Here is a 15,307-nt window from a genome sequence, read left to right on the forward strand (position 1 = left end):
AGCCTTGCCTGAGATTGGTTACCACGGAGGCCTCCTGGGTTTCATCCCACCAGGCTGCATCCGGACTCGCTCCATTGGGGATGTCTGCTACCGTGGCACATGCCTGCCATCGCTGGGTTAGGGAGTGAGGCTAGTTTCTACATCCTTGCGCTGTTTTACCTCCAAGGAGCTAGGATCGCTCCTAAGAGCCCAGGGAAGGAGTGGGAAAGGGGCCTTGTCCATGAGCTTGATCCCACGAACACTCTTGATTTTGTAAGAGGCTTCACCCTCCTTTGGAACTTGGAGAAGGAAAAGCGGATGGAGCACATTTGAAGTTAGTCTAGTCCTGCCCCCTGCTTTTCACCAGGGTCATCAGGACAGAATGCATTTCTCATTTATGGCTGCATCACTGAGCCGAAGTTGGCTATCCAGCCACAAGGGAATGCTCTTATATGTCACTTTCTGGCTTTTGTAGCCAAAAACCTGAGTCACATCGTTCTGCAGTTGTAGTTTATGACCAAATGAGGCTTTGAAGTAGTAATAATAAAAGCTAGCACTCATAGAGTGCCAGGCAATGTTCTAAGTGCTTACATGTGTACTCGCTCATGCCAGCCTATCCACACTTAAGGAGAGAGCTACTGTTGTTTCTTGTGTCCCGTTTTAATTGTAGGAGGTCAGAACAAGCTCATTTTCAAACCAGATCTTACTCTGGAAGACGTGCAGGCAGAAAATCCCAAAGTGCACAGAGGCCGGTATCACCCTGAGGAATGTAAGGCTCTACAGCGGGTTGCCATCCTCATTCCACACCGGAACCGAGAGAGACACCTGATGTACCTGCTAGAACACCTTCATCCCTTCTTGCAGAGGCAGCAGCTGGAATATGGCATCTACATCATCCACCAGGTGAGTGTGGGGACAGACCAGGGCTCTGCCTCAGATTCTCCTCTCTCTGAGGTACTTGTACATCTGTCTATCTTGGTTAAAAGGAACATCACACAATTGTCAAAGGAGGGGTCTCTTACCTGGTTCATCCTTGAAAGGAGTGAAAGAAATTCTTGTCCCAGAGTGTGGAGTGATGGAGCTAAGTGCTGGGAAACTTCACTGCCCCGTCAATAAACCTCTGGAGGAAGGCTGTATTGTTGTGAGCCCTTCCATGTTCGCCAATGGCTGCCCTACAGTTTCCGCCTGAGATATACCTACGTTTCCCTCTGCGTTCGCTATACACTACACAACGAGATGTTGGAATTGTTTTGCATTAATGAGCATGGCTACTCACTGGGGATCTAGACAGGATTTGACTATTGTCTGTTAATAGCATGGAGTTCTATGAACCTCTCCACCATTCTGCCTTTAAGTTTGCCACTAATTGTTATGTAAAACACTAGAGGCCTGGTGCATGAAATTTGCGCACAGGGGAGGCGGGGGGAACGCGGTTCCCTCAGCCCAGCCTGCACCCTCTCCAATTCGGGACCCCTTGGGGGATGTCTGACTGTCGGTTTAGGCCTGATCACCATCCCTCTCACAATCCTGGACCACTGGCTCCTAATCACTCATCTGCCTGCCTGCCTGGTTGCCCCTAACTGCCCCCCCTCCCTCCCCCCCCGCTGGCCTGGTCACCCCCAACTGCCCCCCCCTGCTGGCCTGGTCGCCTCCAACTGCCCCACCCCTTGCCGGTCTGGTCACCCCTCACGGCCCCTCCATCGGCCTGGTCGCCCCACGCAGTCTGCTTGTTCAGTCGTTTGGTTGTCTCTCACTAACCCCCCTGGCGGCCTGGTCATAGGCAGCCATCTTGTGAGGGCATAAGGGTTAATTTGCATATTACCTCCTTATATAGGATGCTTAGTTTTCACTTTCTTTTCCCCCCTTTTTTGTTTCTTGATTTACTTATTTGGCTTCCAGAAGCATGATTTAGTAGGAACACAGTAAGTGTCAGTGTTTGCTGCTTTTGAAGAGTTTAGCGCAAAGTGGAGTGGGTAATTAAAGATATCTTTATTTGGTATGAATGTTTATTGAAAGAAAAATAAGGCATCAACTTAAATGTCCATGTCTAGCTTTTCAAAATTGCCCTGGGCTATCCAAAAATTTCCCCTCAGATTCTTACGAATACCAAAAATGCAAGCAGAAATCATTAATTGCATCCTTACTATTGATTATAACCAGTAATATTTGTTTAATGAAAACTTTTGACACATCAGAGTGTATATATAGCTCTGCAATGTATATTTTATAATAAACTGGGGCTCTTGAAAATGTGTATATATAATGCCTATTATTTTATTATTTGAAACAAAATTTTACTATTATTATATTGTTTTATAATTATTTTTGCTTTTAACATTGTTAGTCACTCTGAGTTTTTTTCCTCAGGACAGCTACTCCCAGTGTATATATTTTATGAGTAGAAAAAATGTTTGCTTTGTGTTTGTCTTTTCAGGAGAGTACTATGGAAATTTTTGAGAGAACTGCATGTATTTTTGTTATGATAAACTGTTTATTGAGTTGGAATTTATTCTGAAGGAATTTGATCTAAAAAACCATGAAAATATTAATGCTGTGAAATCTTTTTCATGCTTTACTTCTGATCTTACTACTGGTCGAAATGTGTTCTTTTCTTACCCAGTGATGAATCCCTTCTGGGGGGTCACTGTGGGGATTAGCTTCCGCTGTTAAACATGAAAACAGGATTTTCTTACAGTGATTCCAAGAAAATTATAAGTAGCTTAGAAATACTATCAGTAACTTTCTTTGTTTACAGGTCACAAACTTTTTTTTTTTTTTTAATTTCAATTTTTAATTTTTTTTTAGGTTAGTTCGTACCTGAGGATATTTTTCCATTGATTTTTAGAGAGAGTGGAAAGGAGGGGAAGAGATAGAGCAACATCAATGCCAGAGAGACACATTGATTGGTTGCCTCCCACATGCTCCCCAACCAGGGCCGGGGATCAAGCCTGCAACCAAGGTACATGCCTTTGACCGTAATTGAACCCAGGACCCTTTATTCCACAGGCCAACGCTCTATCCACTGAGCCAATCTGGCTAGCGCAGGCCACGAACTCTTGGTCTTTTCTGGCAAGCTATATCTCTTGGAAGCTTAGTGTAAATTGATTACATCAGATAAGATTGGGATGAGCTGAGAGTTGAACAGTGAAGCAGTGATACTAATCAGTATGACTAGTATGTAAGAAAGGTTTTGTAGTTATACACAGAACAAATAAAGATATACTTTAACTTTTTTGAATTATTTTCATTTGTATTTTAAAACTATGGGACCTTCAAAGCTTGTTTGGAGGTCCTAGCAGAGGAGCGACGCTACTCATATACCCTTGACCAAAGAGAAGTCCTCTCCTCCATTGGGGAAGGTCACCCCATTTGACGAAGAAGCGTGCAGCTTTGGGAGGGTTGAGCATGGAGTGGTGAGGAAGGAAGGGGACACCCATCTAGCCAGCCAGATTAGCCAAATCAAACCCTGACAATCAATGGGTGACAGATGTCGCAGCCAGATCACCCTCACATCCATTTGAAAAAAAAAAAAAAAAATATTATATATATATATATATATATATATATATATATATGGTATCCCCCCAAAATGTATACACACTCTTTAAATAATTATAAAGGCAGTGTTTATTAAAATACATTTCATTTTCAATATTGAGCTACCAGCTGTTAAAGTGTGCATACAATTTTTTGGACTATATATGGGTTAAAAATTGTGGAAAATGATGCGTAATATAAATTCACCACCTTAACTATTTATAAGTGTACGCTTCAGTAGTGTTAAGTATATTCACATTGCTCACCCTATCTATAGAACTTTTTCATTTTGCAAAACTGAGACTCTATGCCCATTAAACGACAACTCATTTCAAGGTATGTTTTTCAGTTATGGAATTTAAGTGTGTGTGAAACATTAAGAAACAGACTGTCTTCTATTGTTATTGCACCTACTGTCACTTCCTCATGTCACTAGTTGTGTGTAGCAGGAGTAATGCATACCAGCTCCTGCACCTGCACTGGAGGGGGCCCACTGTGAAATCGTCTCAGGAGCTTTTCAACTTTTCACTTCTCTATCTGCAGGCTGGGAGTAAAAAGTTTAATCGAGCCAAACTCTTGAATGTGGGCTATATAGAAGCTCTCAAGGATGAAATATGGGACTGCTTTATTTTCCACGATGTGGACCTGGTGCCCGAGAATGACCTGAATCTGTACAGGTGTGAGGAGCAGCCCAAGCACCTGGTGGTGGGCAGGAACAGCACTGGGTACAGGTAAGGCGGCCCTGCTCCTGGCCTGCTTGCCCTGTTGTCGCCAAGGGTGTGAGCGATGTCGTGCCCAGAGTGTCTTAGGAAAAGGAGACCTAGGGAAAATGGCACATGACATATCACTTAAAGTTCAAAACGGAAATATGAGAAATCAGGTTTTTCCTTTGAGGAAAAAAGCCCTACAGCAGCCTTGACAGAGGAGCCCGAAGACGAAAGGGAAAGAACAGGAGGGAAAATAATGCAGGCATTGCACACCAGGGCCAGCCTCACCTGCAGACCCACACACTGGAACTTTTCCAAGCTGCCCCCACACTGTGCAGAATCAAGTAACTTACCTGTCTGTCCTTGATGTCCCCCTCTTGGAGGCAACAAATGTGTGCCCCTTAGTTCAGCTCTTAGGTCTCTGTTGTGAGAATGGGACGTCTCTTTCCACTCGGTGGCATCTTCCCCGAGTTCTGAGGGAGAGTAGGGAGGGGAGTATCTACTGAGCAGTCAGCTCAGGAGCCAGAACACCCAGGACAAGTTCCTTTTCTCAAAGCCACCGTGGGAAGTGCTAGGCACCCCCATTTCTGTCTTCATTCCCCATTTCTTGTGCTCCCCAGGAGAGGCATATTGCTTTTCAACCTTATTTTACACCAGCTTCTATTTAAGCACAGCCTAGGGGAAATAGTGACCAAGAAAATTCTCTACGAATGAACTGTATATTCGCTTGTGTGTGTGCACACTTCCCTGTCAGCTTCCCCCAGAGCCTGCCATTCCCATGTGCTCATGTCTGTGGTGCTCACTGTACTCCAGACCATGAGACCACTTTGCATAGGCCCGGTGCCTGCCCTCAAAGGGCTCCCTGTTGTGTGCTGGTGGGGAGACAGCTACAGTGGCGTTGCATCAATTTTGCATTTAATTATGAGCACTTGGTAATGACTGGGGGAAGGAGGAGGAGAAAAAGCTGTGAGGGGGTGAAGATGCCATGTGCCTGAATGAGGGCAGGTGCGGTGGGGCCACAGGGCTGGGGCGGTTCTGGAAGAGAATCACGGATCTGAATCTCATTATCTGGAGGGTTTTTTTTTCTGATCTCTGAGCCACCTCGGCCTTGCAGAAAGCAGGGTATCATGGCTGGGCACCGTGTATTTTCAGGAACATGTAAAACCATCTCTTCACTCGTGTATTGATATGTTTGCACTGTCTACAGCTCAGCATACCTGTATGTCAAACCCTTGACATAGATACTAAGTAAACATCTGTGGTGAGAAATTACAATTGCACAGGATTTATTTTTCCAGTGCAGAACACACGATTGTTTTAAGTGCAGGTCTTTTGTTGGAATTCTAGATTTTATGTTAAGCTGGACCACAAAAAACTGAGTTCTTGGGCATTGCTGCTGGGAATTGATTTTGAATAAAATTTCCATGTCACAATCATGGATTTCATCAAAGGCTACTCACTCTAAAAACAGCCCCTGGCCTGGCGAGTGTGGCTCAGTGGTTGAGCTTCAACCTATGAACCAGGAGCTCACGGTTTTATTCCCAGTCAGGGCACATGTCCTGGTTTGGGGCTCAATCCCCAGTAGGGGGCATGCAGGAGGCAGCTGATCAATGATTCTCTCTCATCATTGATGTTTCTACTCTCTCTCCCACTCCCTTTCTGAAATCAATAAAAAAAAAACAAAAACAAAAACAGCCCCTATACAGATATTGCTGTTTTGACTTGCTATTGTAACTGGCCGGACATTTCTTTTGTAACCCTCGGAGAGCCTTTGTCTTTTTTTGAGTAACTGGCAGGTTTTCCTAATGTGAATCAGGGGATTGAATGTGTCCTCCTTTTTCTTCTGGTTGCAAGAAGCTCTGAGCCAAATTCATCTCCTTTTTATTCAATTTATTGGGGTGCCATTGGTTAATTAAGTTATATAGGTTTCAGATGTATAATTCTATACTACATCATCTGTATATTGTATTATGTGTTCATCACCTCAAATCTTCTTCTACCATAATTTATCTCCCCTTTACCCTCTTATGCATATCTTTCTTTTTAAAACTAAAAAGAATCTTTAAAAAAATATTTTTAATTGATTTCAGAGAGGAAGCGGGAGGGAGAGATAGAAACATCAATGATGAGAGAGAATCATTGATTGGCTGCCTCCTGCACGCCCCCTTCTAGGGATTGAGCCCACAACCCAGGAATGTGTCCTGATCGGGAATCAAACTGGGACCTCCTGGTTCATAGGTCGATACTCAACCACTGAGCCACACCGGCCAAGCCGAAAAGAATCTTATTTGCAGATCTTAGTTCTAATATGTGTCCCACCTTAATCTTCTCATCTGGTTGAAGTTTTCCTCTGGTCCTGGTTTGTCATTTATATTTCTTTGCTTTGTTATATTTAAACTAGGGGCCCAGTGCATGAATTTGTGCACCTTGAAAGGAACTGTGGGCCACGAGGCTGCAGTGGGCACAGGGGCCGGTCAGCAGCCCCGCTCTTGCTGCCACCGCTTCCATGCGCTGACGGCGCCAGTCCCACTTGCACCTGCTGACAGCGCTGAGGGAGCGATTGGGGCTGGCGCCAGCAGCAGGTGTGAGCGCTGGGCGTGACCATGATGTGCAGGAGCAAAGAATTTTCAGTAACCACTAGAGGCTCACTCGATAACAGTGACCAGCACCCCACCTTGGTCTGGCGCATCCCCCCCCCCCCCCTCACCTGCTCCACCATCCTGCTGTGGCCAACACCTGCCATGTTCTGCGCGTACCCCCTGGTGGTCAGCGCATGTCATAGCAACCATTTGTTCTGTTGTTTGGTTGTTCTGCCATTCGGTCTGTTTGCATATTAGCCTTTTATTATATAGGATTGCCTCATCTTCTGTGGCAGTGGAGAAGCATGCAATAATGAGACCCCCCCCCCTTCCCACTTACCTTTACTACTTTTGGGCAGAATCCCTCCATATGGTGGCAGGCAGCTAAGCGTCTGCTCCCTGATGGTAACTGTGTGTCTGCTCCCTGTCACTGCGCCACAGAACTTAACTCTGTATGCCCGTTATTCATTGTCACAACAGCTGCATGAGTATGATAAGTGCAAGAAATGTTTTCACTTTACACCCATGCAGAGAGGAAGTTAAAGTAACTTGCCGCACCGGTCTCAGATTCTTGTTTCTCCCACTGACTGTGGGTCAGTGATAGAGCTCTGGACCAGCCTGTGGCAAATTTTACTGCCAAGAATCCCCTTGGCACCTGCCTGCTTTCTTCAAGGACTCTACTGTGATTGTCTGACTACATTTCCCCAATCTTACAGCCCTTTAGGAAGAACTAAAACTGTGCCAGGGCCAATTAAATAATAATAAAAACCAAAAGCAAAGATCAATACACCCATCGACATTTGCTATCCAGGAGGCCACAGAGTCATGGAGTTCTGCAGCCTCCCTTTCTGATGCTCTCCTTCTGCACTTCCCGCCACAGCTGAACCGTCTCCAGGTGCTGCTCAGCCTGCACTTTGCTCCCTGTTTCCTTTTCCTCATGGAGTCCTGGCCACTTAGAGGTGCCCCATTTTTCTACCTGTCTGAATCCTCTGGTGTGAGGTGTCCTTCCTCAGAATCCTGCTACGCTCACCTCTTGTTAGACTATAAGCCCTGAGGGCAGGGCCCAGGGATTACAGCGTTTAGCCAGCCACTTGCTCAGGGTGCACAGTGGTTTCTTCATGGATCCCTATCAGATCATCAATGCTGGTTTTCTCCTGGTGCCCCCTCCGTGGTGCTTGGCAGGTTAGGCCTGAGCCCTGCTTCCACTCTGCTCTGATGAAGCTACTGGACTTTAGTAGTTAAGAGTCTCTTCCCAGTAAGATTCCAGTAACCATGGCAACAGGTCACCGTCCTCAATGTCTTGGGCAGTAATAGCTGCTTTCTGAGCACTTTATTTCCTTTTGTTTATTTTAGGTTATAATTACACCATATTCTAGAATTTTAGGTTGAGGGTATATAAGTAAATCTGTTTCCATTATGGGTTAAACAGGGTCCTTCCCATCTGTAGGCAGAACATAGAAACAAACTGTTGAACCACAAATTACCTATGAGATGGCACGTGTCTATGTGTTTATTGATCTCTCCTTTTGGGTTTTCTTCTTATCTAGAAAATCAGAAGCATTTCATAGGTCCTAGAGCACTTTGAACCAAAGTTAATTAAAGTTAGAAATCCTCCATATATTCATATCCTTTTATTCAGTAATATCCAAGTTATTAAGCTGCTTTCATTTGCATTTCTGAATTGTTGCAGTGTTATCTTGAGAGATAACTTTATTTCTCCAATTTGCTAATTAGTCCACCAGTAATCATAAGAGTGCTATGTGACTGGGAGGTACCTTCTGGTCCCTCTTGATCTCTTCCTTTTCCCCCTTTTCTTGTGGATGTCCCCATGGCTCCGCCCTCTGTCCTCTTCTCACCTGCTGCACTGTCCTTGGCAGTGCATTTCCCCTACCCCTGCCCTCCAGGTGCCACCTCTTGACAGCTTATTTCCACAGCCATATCTTTCTTTAGCCTCTCTTCTCTTTTGAACTTGGACCCCATATCCTTTTGACCACCAGGGATATCTCAGACTCCACTTATTCAAAACATAATTTACTGTCTTTCTTTCAAAACCTAATTATTGTTCTGTATACTCTGTTTCTGTGAAAGCCACTATCATCTACCTAATTGCTCAAACCAGAAATGTCATGGTTAGTTGAGGTGTATTGGGTTCTTCAGGAACAGACTCTGAGATGGAGCTTTGCATGCTGGGAGTGGAAATTTGCATGCAACGTGTGAGCAGGAACTGTCTCCTGCTCTCTACCCCCACCCAAAACAAAGTGAGAGTAAAAATACCAGTATATTCTCTATGACACTTACTCATGCTGAACCTGGGTGCAGCTTCAGAATCCTTCTTAACCCAGTGCCCTGTAGCTACGACTACTCATTGGATTGGCAAATGGGATGAAATCTGTCATCCACAGTTTATGGTATGGTGCACACTTACAGGTACTTCTGTCGACCTCTGCACACAAACATTAAACATCTTACCTAATAATAGACAAACATGTAAATTCCTCTGCTATGCCCACAGCCAATCAGAGTGAGTATGCAAATTAGAAGGCCAAAGATGGCTGCCGCCCAGCTGCTCCAGGTGCAGAGTTGCCAGGCGGGGCAGGACACCTGCTATGAGGGAGGTCGGGGGCGAAGGGATCTACAGGAGCGTAGTGCCACAGCGAAGATAAGACTGCAAACTCTGGAGTCTGCAGCGAAGATGAAGATGGCAGACTCCGGCCGGAGCGAAGGCCTGGGTCCCAGGTGCCGGAGGAAAACTGGTGCTGGAAGCCAAGGGAAGGAAGGCCTATTGCACGAATCTGTTCGTGCAATGGGCCTCTAGTTAACAATAACAGGTGGGTGGCACCTTGCTTAGTGAGGAGATGTGAGCACTTGTGTAGACAGGAATGGAGACCAGACAGGCAAGGCCAGGAATGTCAGGAGGCGGGTGCCCAGCAGGACTGGATGGGTGGAGTGCATGGTCTTCAAATTCCTAGAATGCCGGCCCCGAGTCAGAGACTTCTCCAGTGTCTGTGGAGAACAAAAAGCCTTTGCGCTCATGTTCTTACCTTTTCTCTCCTCTCTTCTGCTCCAGGTTGCGTTACAACGGATATTTTGGGGGTGTTACTGCTCTAAGCCGAGAGCAGTTTTTCAAGGTGAATGGATTCTCTAACAACTACTGGGGATGGGGAGGCGAAGACGATGACCTCAGACTCAGGTGAACAACAGAGACAGGTCCCCTTCACGGGGCTCTGTGGTCAGTGATGGCTCTGGAAACCTATGCGTTATAGCTCCTATAGATGCCAGTCCAGCAGGGCACGAGGCCGCAGATTTGGGCGTAAAGGGTGTCGGGGGCGGAGGGAAGATGCCCAAATTGCTCTTTGACCCTGGCAGTGTGGAAATGATGGAAGGTGGCCTGCTCCTGGCTCCCGGGTGTTAGGGGCCCACAGTGTTGACGGAGGTCTCTGTGGACTTGTCCGTGAGCACTGCTTACTGAGAAGGGTCTCGCCAGTGAATGCAAAGCTGCAATTTGAGGAAAGTGGCCAGAGGGCTCGTTATAAGCCTGTGCTTTCTCTCAGACCCCAGGGAATCCTGCCCAGTTCCCCGTGCCCAGAGCAGGGAGTGCCAGCAGCCTGTGGTGCTGCACACCTGAAGCCGGCCAAGAGGTCCTCTCAGTCAGGCATTAGCCAGCCCCGCATACCCTGGGAGCAGCTGCTGCCTGCCTCCCAGGCCGGTCTCCGTGCTGCTAGCATTACCCTCAGGTTCTCCTGGCCTGCTCTCTGCTCTGAGGGCTTCAGAGGGAATTTGTCTGACCTCTTCTCTCAGCTCTCCCTCCCCTGAGCAGGGTTTTATAGCCAGATAGCTATCAGTATCCCTACCTCCCAGAGATAAGTAATTATTCAAGAGCCTAGGGCCAGTATCTTTAAAATATATGTCTTTTTATTGATTTCAGAGAGGAAGAGAGAGGGAGAGAGAGATAGAAACATCAGTGATGAGAGAGAATCATTGATCGGCTGCCTCCTGCACGCCCCAAATTGGGGGTCGAGCCTACAATCCGGGCATGTGTCCTGACCGGGAATCGAGCTGTGACCTCCTGGTTCATAGGTCAATGCTCAACCACTGAGCCATGCCGGCGGGCGAGGGCTAGTGTCTTTAGACTTATAATAACAAGGCCTTCCTGGCTATCAGGGGACCCCCTTTCCTCCTGCCATTGTCTCTTGGGAAGGAACTCTGTCAGCTGGGGTTCTGAATTAATATATATGTGACTGCCAGAACTTTGCCCTTGCTTCAGCCGAAAGAAGCCAGGGCTCCCTGCTGGTCTTGTCCCCATGCGTAGGCTTAGAGTCTGGGATGTTTCTGGCAGGAGGGAGGTGGATTTCCCTGACCAAAGTCACCATAGGAGTGGCCATGTGACGGGCAACAGCCCTTCAAGGCCTGTGTGGCCGGGGCTCATTATGAAGTAGACAGAGGGCATCCGCTAGATTCCAGGGCAAGAGTAGCAAAGGCTAGAGGTAAATGATACCCACCACCTTCCCCAAGTCCATTTTACTGCCCAGATGGGATGGGCAGTAGGATTTTGCACTGATCACGTATCATCACTGTCCCTTTTCCTGCTGCTCCTTGGCTGCAAGGTCCAGCGGAGCACCAGGTTTTGCTTTTGTTTGATAAGAACATCAGGGCCTTCAGAATGATTCTCAACCAATGCCATGGATGATTAGGTGATTTTAACATAAAAGTTGGTTGAGATTTGTTTACTAAATATTTTTTGGATCACCTGTGCAGCAGTCACCACCCTTCTTTGCACTTATATATCACAGTGCAGTTTGCAAAGCATGCTCCTGTGGACTCTCATTTGCGCCTGTCTGATCACCTCTGTAACACCCTCGGTATTTTGTAGACGGGAAACCAAGACCTAAATAACAAAGTGTAGATTTGAACCTAGGTTCAATGGGTTTACAGCTTGTGACTTTAAAAGATCGTTACTTTGTGAAAAGGAGGAAGCGCTAAGTAAACTGGGATCCTGAGAGACTTGATTCTCCTATTTGTCACACTTCAAAAAAATTATTTTTCAATTACAATTGACATACAGTATTATATTAATTTAAGGTGTACAACATAGTGATTATTTGCATTTATATACCTTAAATCATGATGTTTTAAAACATGTACTTTCTCAGTTGCTTTTGGAAAATGATATACTATAAATTGATACATCTCCTTTGTACCCCAGAAGTAAATGTTAAGTGTGATTTTTTTTAAGTGTGATTTTTTTTGATGGACTTATTGCCTGAGGCCCTACATTATAAGGAAACTAGAGGCCCTGTGCACGATATTCTTTCTTTAATATGCAGATAAGCAAGCTATGTGTGACCCTGTGTGTGTGTGCACCTGTGTATAAATTTTTACAAATGATTCTGTTTAAGTGCCTAGTGGTAGGTAAGTAGACTAGACTTTTTTTTTTAACCACCTGTGTTCTTTGTCTAGGGTTGAGCTTCATAGAATGAAAATAATCCGGCCAATGCCTGATGTGGGTAAATATACAATGATCTTCCACACTAGAGACCCAGGCAATGAGGTGAACGTAGGGCGGTAAGTCCTGGCTTCCGAGCCTTGCCGGCTACCTGCTTAGTCCCTTCTGTCAATATTGGACACTGCGGAATCCTATCAGATGAGCCAGTTTATTTCGTTCAAAGCTTTTTTATTGGGGTAATTTTCAAACAGACACCAGAGGATATGTTTTTATTGATTTGTAGAAAGAGGAAAGGAGAGAGCGAGAGAGCGAGAGAGAGAGAGAGAGAGAGAGAGAGAGAGAGAGTCACTTGCCTCCCCAACGTTCCTCGACTTAGAGATTGAATGCACAACCTGCATATGTACCCTGACCGAGAATCGAACCCACAACATTTTTGGTGTATAGACAACACTTCAACCAACTGAGCCACCTGATCAGGGCTCCCCTAACTTTTAAAATAGCATTAAAGGGCTCTTGGCCCTTTTGTTGAAGTCTACATTTTTCTTTTTAAATCTTTATTGTTGAAAGTCTTACATATTTCCCTCTTTCCCCCCCATTGACCCTTTCTAGCCTGCCTCCACCCCTCTGAAGTCTACATTTTAAAACAATATTAGTGGGCTTTTAGCCTTTTTGTTAGAATCTACCAGTTTAACAAAATAAATATTTCTGTTTTCCCTTTGTCTTACTAATCTCTGTCCATAGGCATGCATCTTTCTCTTTAAATAAAAAAAAATATTATTGAATAGATAAAAAAGAATACTTATAAATTATATGAAAAATCTGAAGATTCTTGATACCATGAACACTAGTGATGTCCCCCACCCAATGTATGCCTGTTACTTGTGTGGCTCTCCCCATATCTGCTCCCCACGACAGGAGGCAACAATTTCCTGAAATTTTGTGATAATTATAATTATTTGTGCCATTTCTTGTTTTCCCATATATTTGTATTCCTACACAAAAGATTGTTTAATTTGCATGTTTCTCAATTTTCTATAAGTGAAATCCTGCTGTATTATCTTCCCCTGACTTTATTTAGCTCAACATTGTGCTTCTGATCTCCATCCACATTGTTACTGTAACTGAAGTGGATTGCTTTTCTCTGCTGGGCTCTTGGGACCAGCTCAGTTCACCACCCACTTTACCCACATCCCAGGCTCCGGCCACACACCTGCTTATTCTTCTTCAAATGCATTCTGCTGTTTGCATGTCTGTGCATCTTGCACAGGGTGATTTCTCTTCCTGGGAGTCCTTTCCCTCACCTTCTTCAGGTAGTGAATTTCTCCTCTTTTAAGCCTCAAATTTTCCTTCTTTGCAACCCCTCTCCAGACTCCATCATGAACTGAGGTGCCGTTAATTCATCTTCCTCTCCGTACATTCTAACTTCGTTTGAGATTCTTAGGAAAGCTGTGTACACTCCTTGCATACAGACGCAATTTCCCCAACAACAGTGGAGGATCCATAGATCCCCTGAAGCCCATACGAGGACCTGTTAGCAGGGGACAATGCCTATCACACTGTATCAGTGTACACTGTACCTGTACATCCTTCTGTCCATAGGCTAGAGGCTCACTGTATGCAAGTGTCATTATTATATGACACTTCATCATTGGTCTCCAGGGTCTCACATGGGGTCAGGCACAGGAACACATGGCTGTCATTGATGTCCATTACCTTAGGTGGGGAAAATAAACTTTTTTTTGCAGTAAGAAACCCAAGGGCTATAATAATTTACCAAGATGCTTTTGCGAAATTCTGTGGCAAGGCAAAAAGCGATGGAAATCTATGTTAAATTCTTGTCTTACACATTTGTTCTTTTTATCTTTAGGATGAAGCTCTTACATCAGGTGTCACGAGTCTGGAGGACAGATGGGTTGAACAGTTGTGTTTATAAATTACTATCCGTGGATTACAATCCGTTATATGTCAACATCACGGTGGATTTCTGGTCCGGCCCATGACCCTGGATTGTCTGGTGATGTTCGGAAGAACTGGCTATTAGATTGCAATAATGTTGGCCTAGAGACTTCCCCTAGTAGCACACATTCAGAACGTGCTGCAGCTGATTATCGAGCTGAACTTTTTTCCTTTTTGTATTTTCTTAGTAGAGCTCCTGGTGAGATGGAACACAATGCAATAGTAACAAAACAGCTTTCTTAGTTGTTTTGATCACGAAGGTTAAAATATTGTAATAGATACTTGAAGGACTAAGTGTAAAAGGAAGACTCAAAAGCTATCATGCAGGCTACTTGAGAACCCTAATGGAAGGAGATTTATTTAGGTTTGAAGTGATTCGTTGTGGGATAAAAGAGGCCACCGGAAATAAGATTGCTGAATGTCCCAGAGAACCAGAATTGTCCTCCCTGGAGGGAAAAAGGTACGAAGATATATTTCTGTCCTCATTTATCCTGCATGGCTATCTGTGAAGAGGCTGGTCCTGGTGAGAAGACAGTGGCAGAAGAGGGGAAAAGGTGAAGAACCAAGATGCAGTGGACTTGAGGTGCCGGGAGGACAGGGCCAGATGGAGGACAGCAGCCACAGTACTGGCCGCCGCTGCTGCTAATCCTGTCACCTGCCCGGACACGCCTTCCAGTAAGACCCCTGCAGAAGACACATTATCTACTACTTTTTCAATCATTTTTGTAAAATGATTTTGTACATGTAGGGTATGAATGAGCAGTTTACAAATCACATAGTGACTAATAATACTTCGAAAATACCTCTTCAGTAAAAGATAAAAAAGCTTTGGATGCTCAATCTTGTTTACTGTTGTGTGAGGCCTACAGATGTGTTGATTTCAGTATCCATAATCCTAAACAGCTTAAAAACAAAACAGAGGCGACCAGCCCTCCCACTCCCCCTCTTCCTCATCTCCTGTTCCTCCCCTGCCCTTCCTGTGTACAGCCGCCTTGTGGAAGCCGCTCCAGGCCTGTGGCAAGTGCCTCTGCCTTTCGTCTCCTCGGCCACATCACGGTTTTGTTCTCTTCATCGTCGTGTGCCTATTCCCTTCTCGTGATCAGTCA

General features: G+C 45.2%; 1 protein-coding gene across 1 annotated transcript in view; it reads left to right on the forward strand.

The window, feature by feature from the left end:
- Positions 1 to 15,028, forward strand: part of B4GALT4 (beta-1,4-galactosyltransferase 4) — a 34,407-nt gene extending 19,379 nt beyond the window's left edge. The window contains exons 3-7 of the mRNA XM_008146627.3: positions 650 to 882; positions 4,060 to 4,247; positions 9,870 to 9,992; positions 12,260 to 12,364; positions 14,113 to 15,028. Of these exons, the coding sequence (XP_008144849.2) occupies positions 650 to 882; positions 4,060 to 4,247; positions 9,870 to 9,992; positions 12,260 to 12,364; positions 14,113 to 14,245 (782 nt within the window). The 3' untranslated portion in view covers positions 14,246 to 15,028. The remainder of the gene's footprint in view (positions 1 to 649; positions 883 to 4,059; positions 4,248 to 9,869; positions 9,993 to 12,259; positions 12,365 to 14,112) is intronic.
- Positions 15,029 to 15,307: the final 279 nt, after the last annotated feature.

Source organism: Eptesicus fuscus, chromosome 3 (genome assembly GCF_027574615.1).
Source record: "Eptesicus fuscus isolate TK198812 chromosome 3, DD_ASM_mEF_20220401, whole genome shotgun sequence".
NCBI lineage: Eukaryota > Metazoa > Chordata > Mammalia > Chiroptera > Vespertilionidae > Eptesicus > Eptesicus fuscus.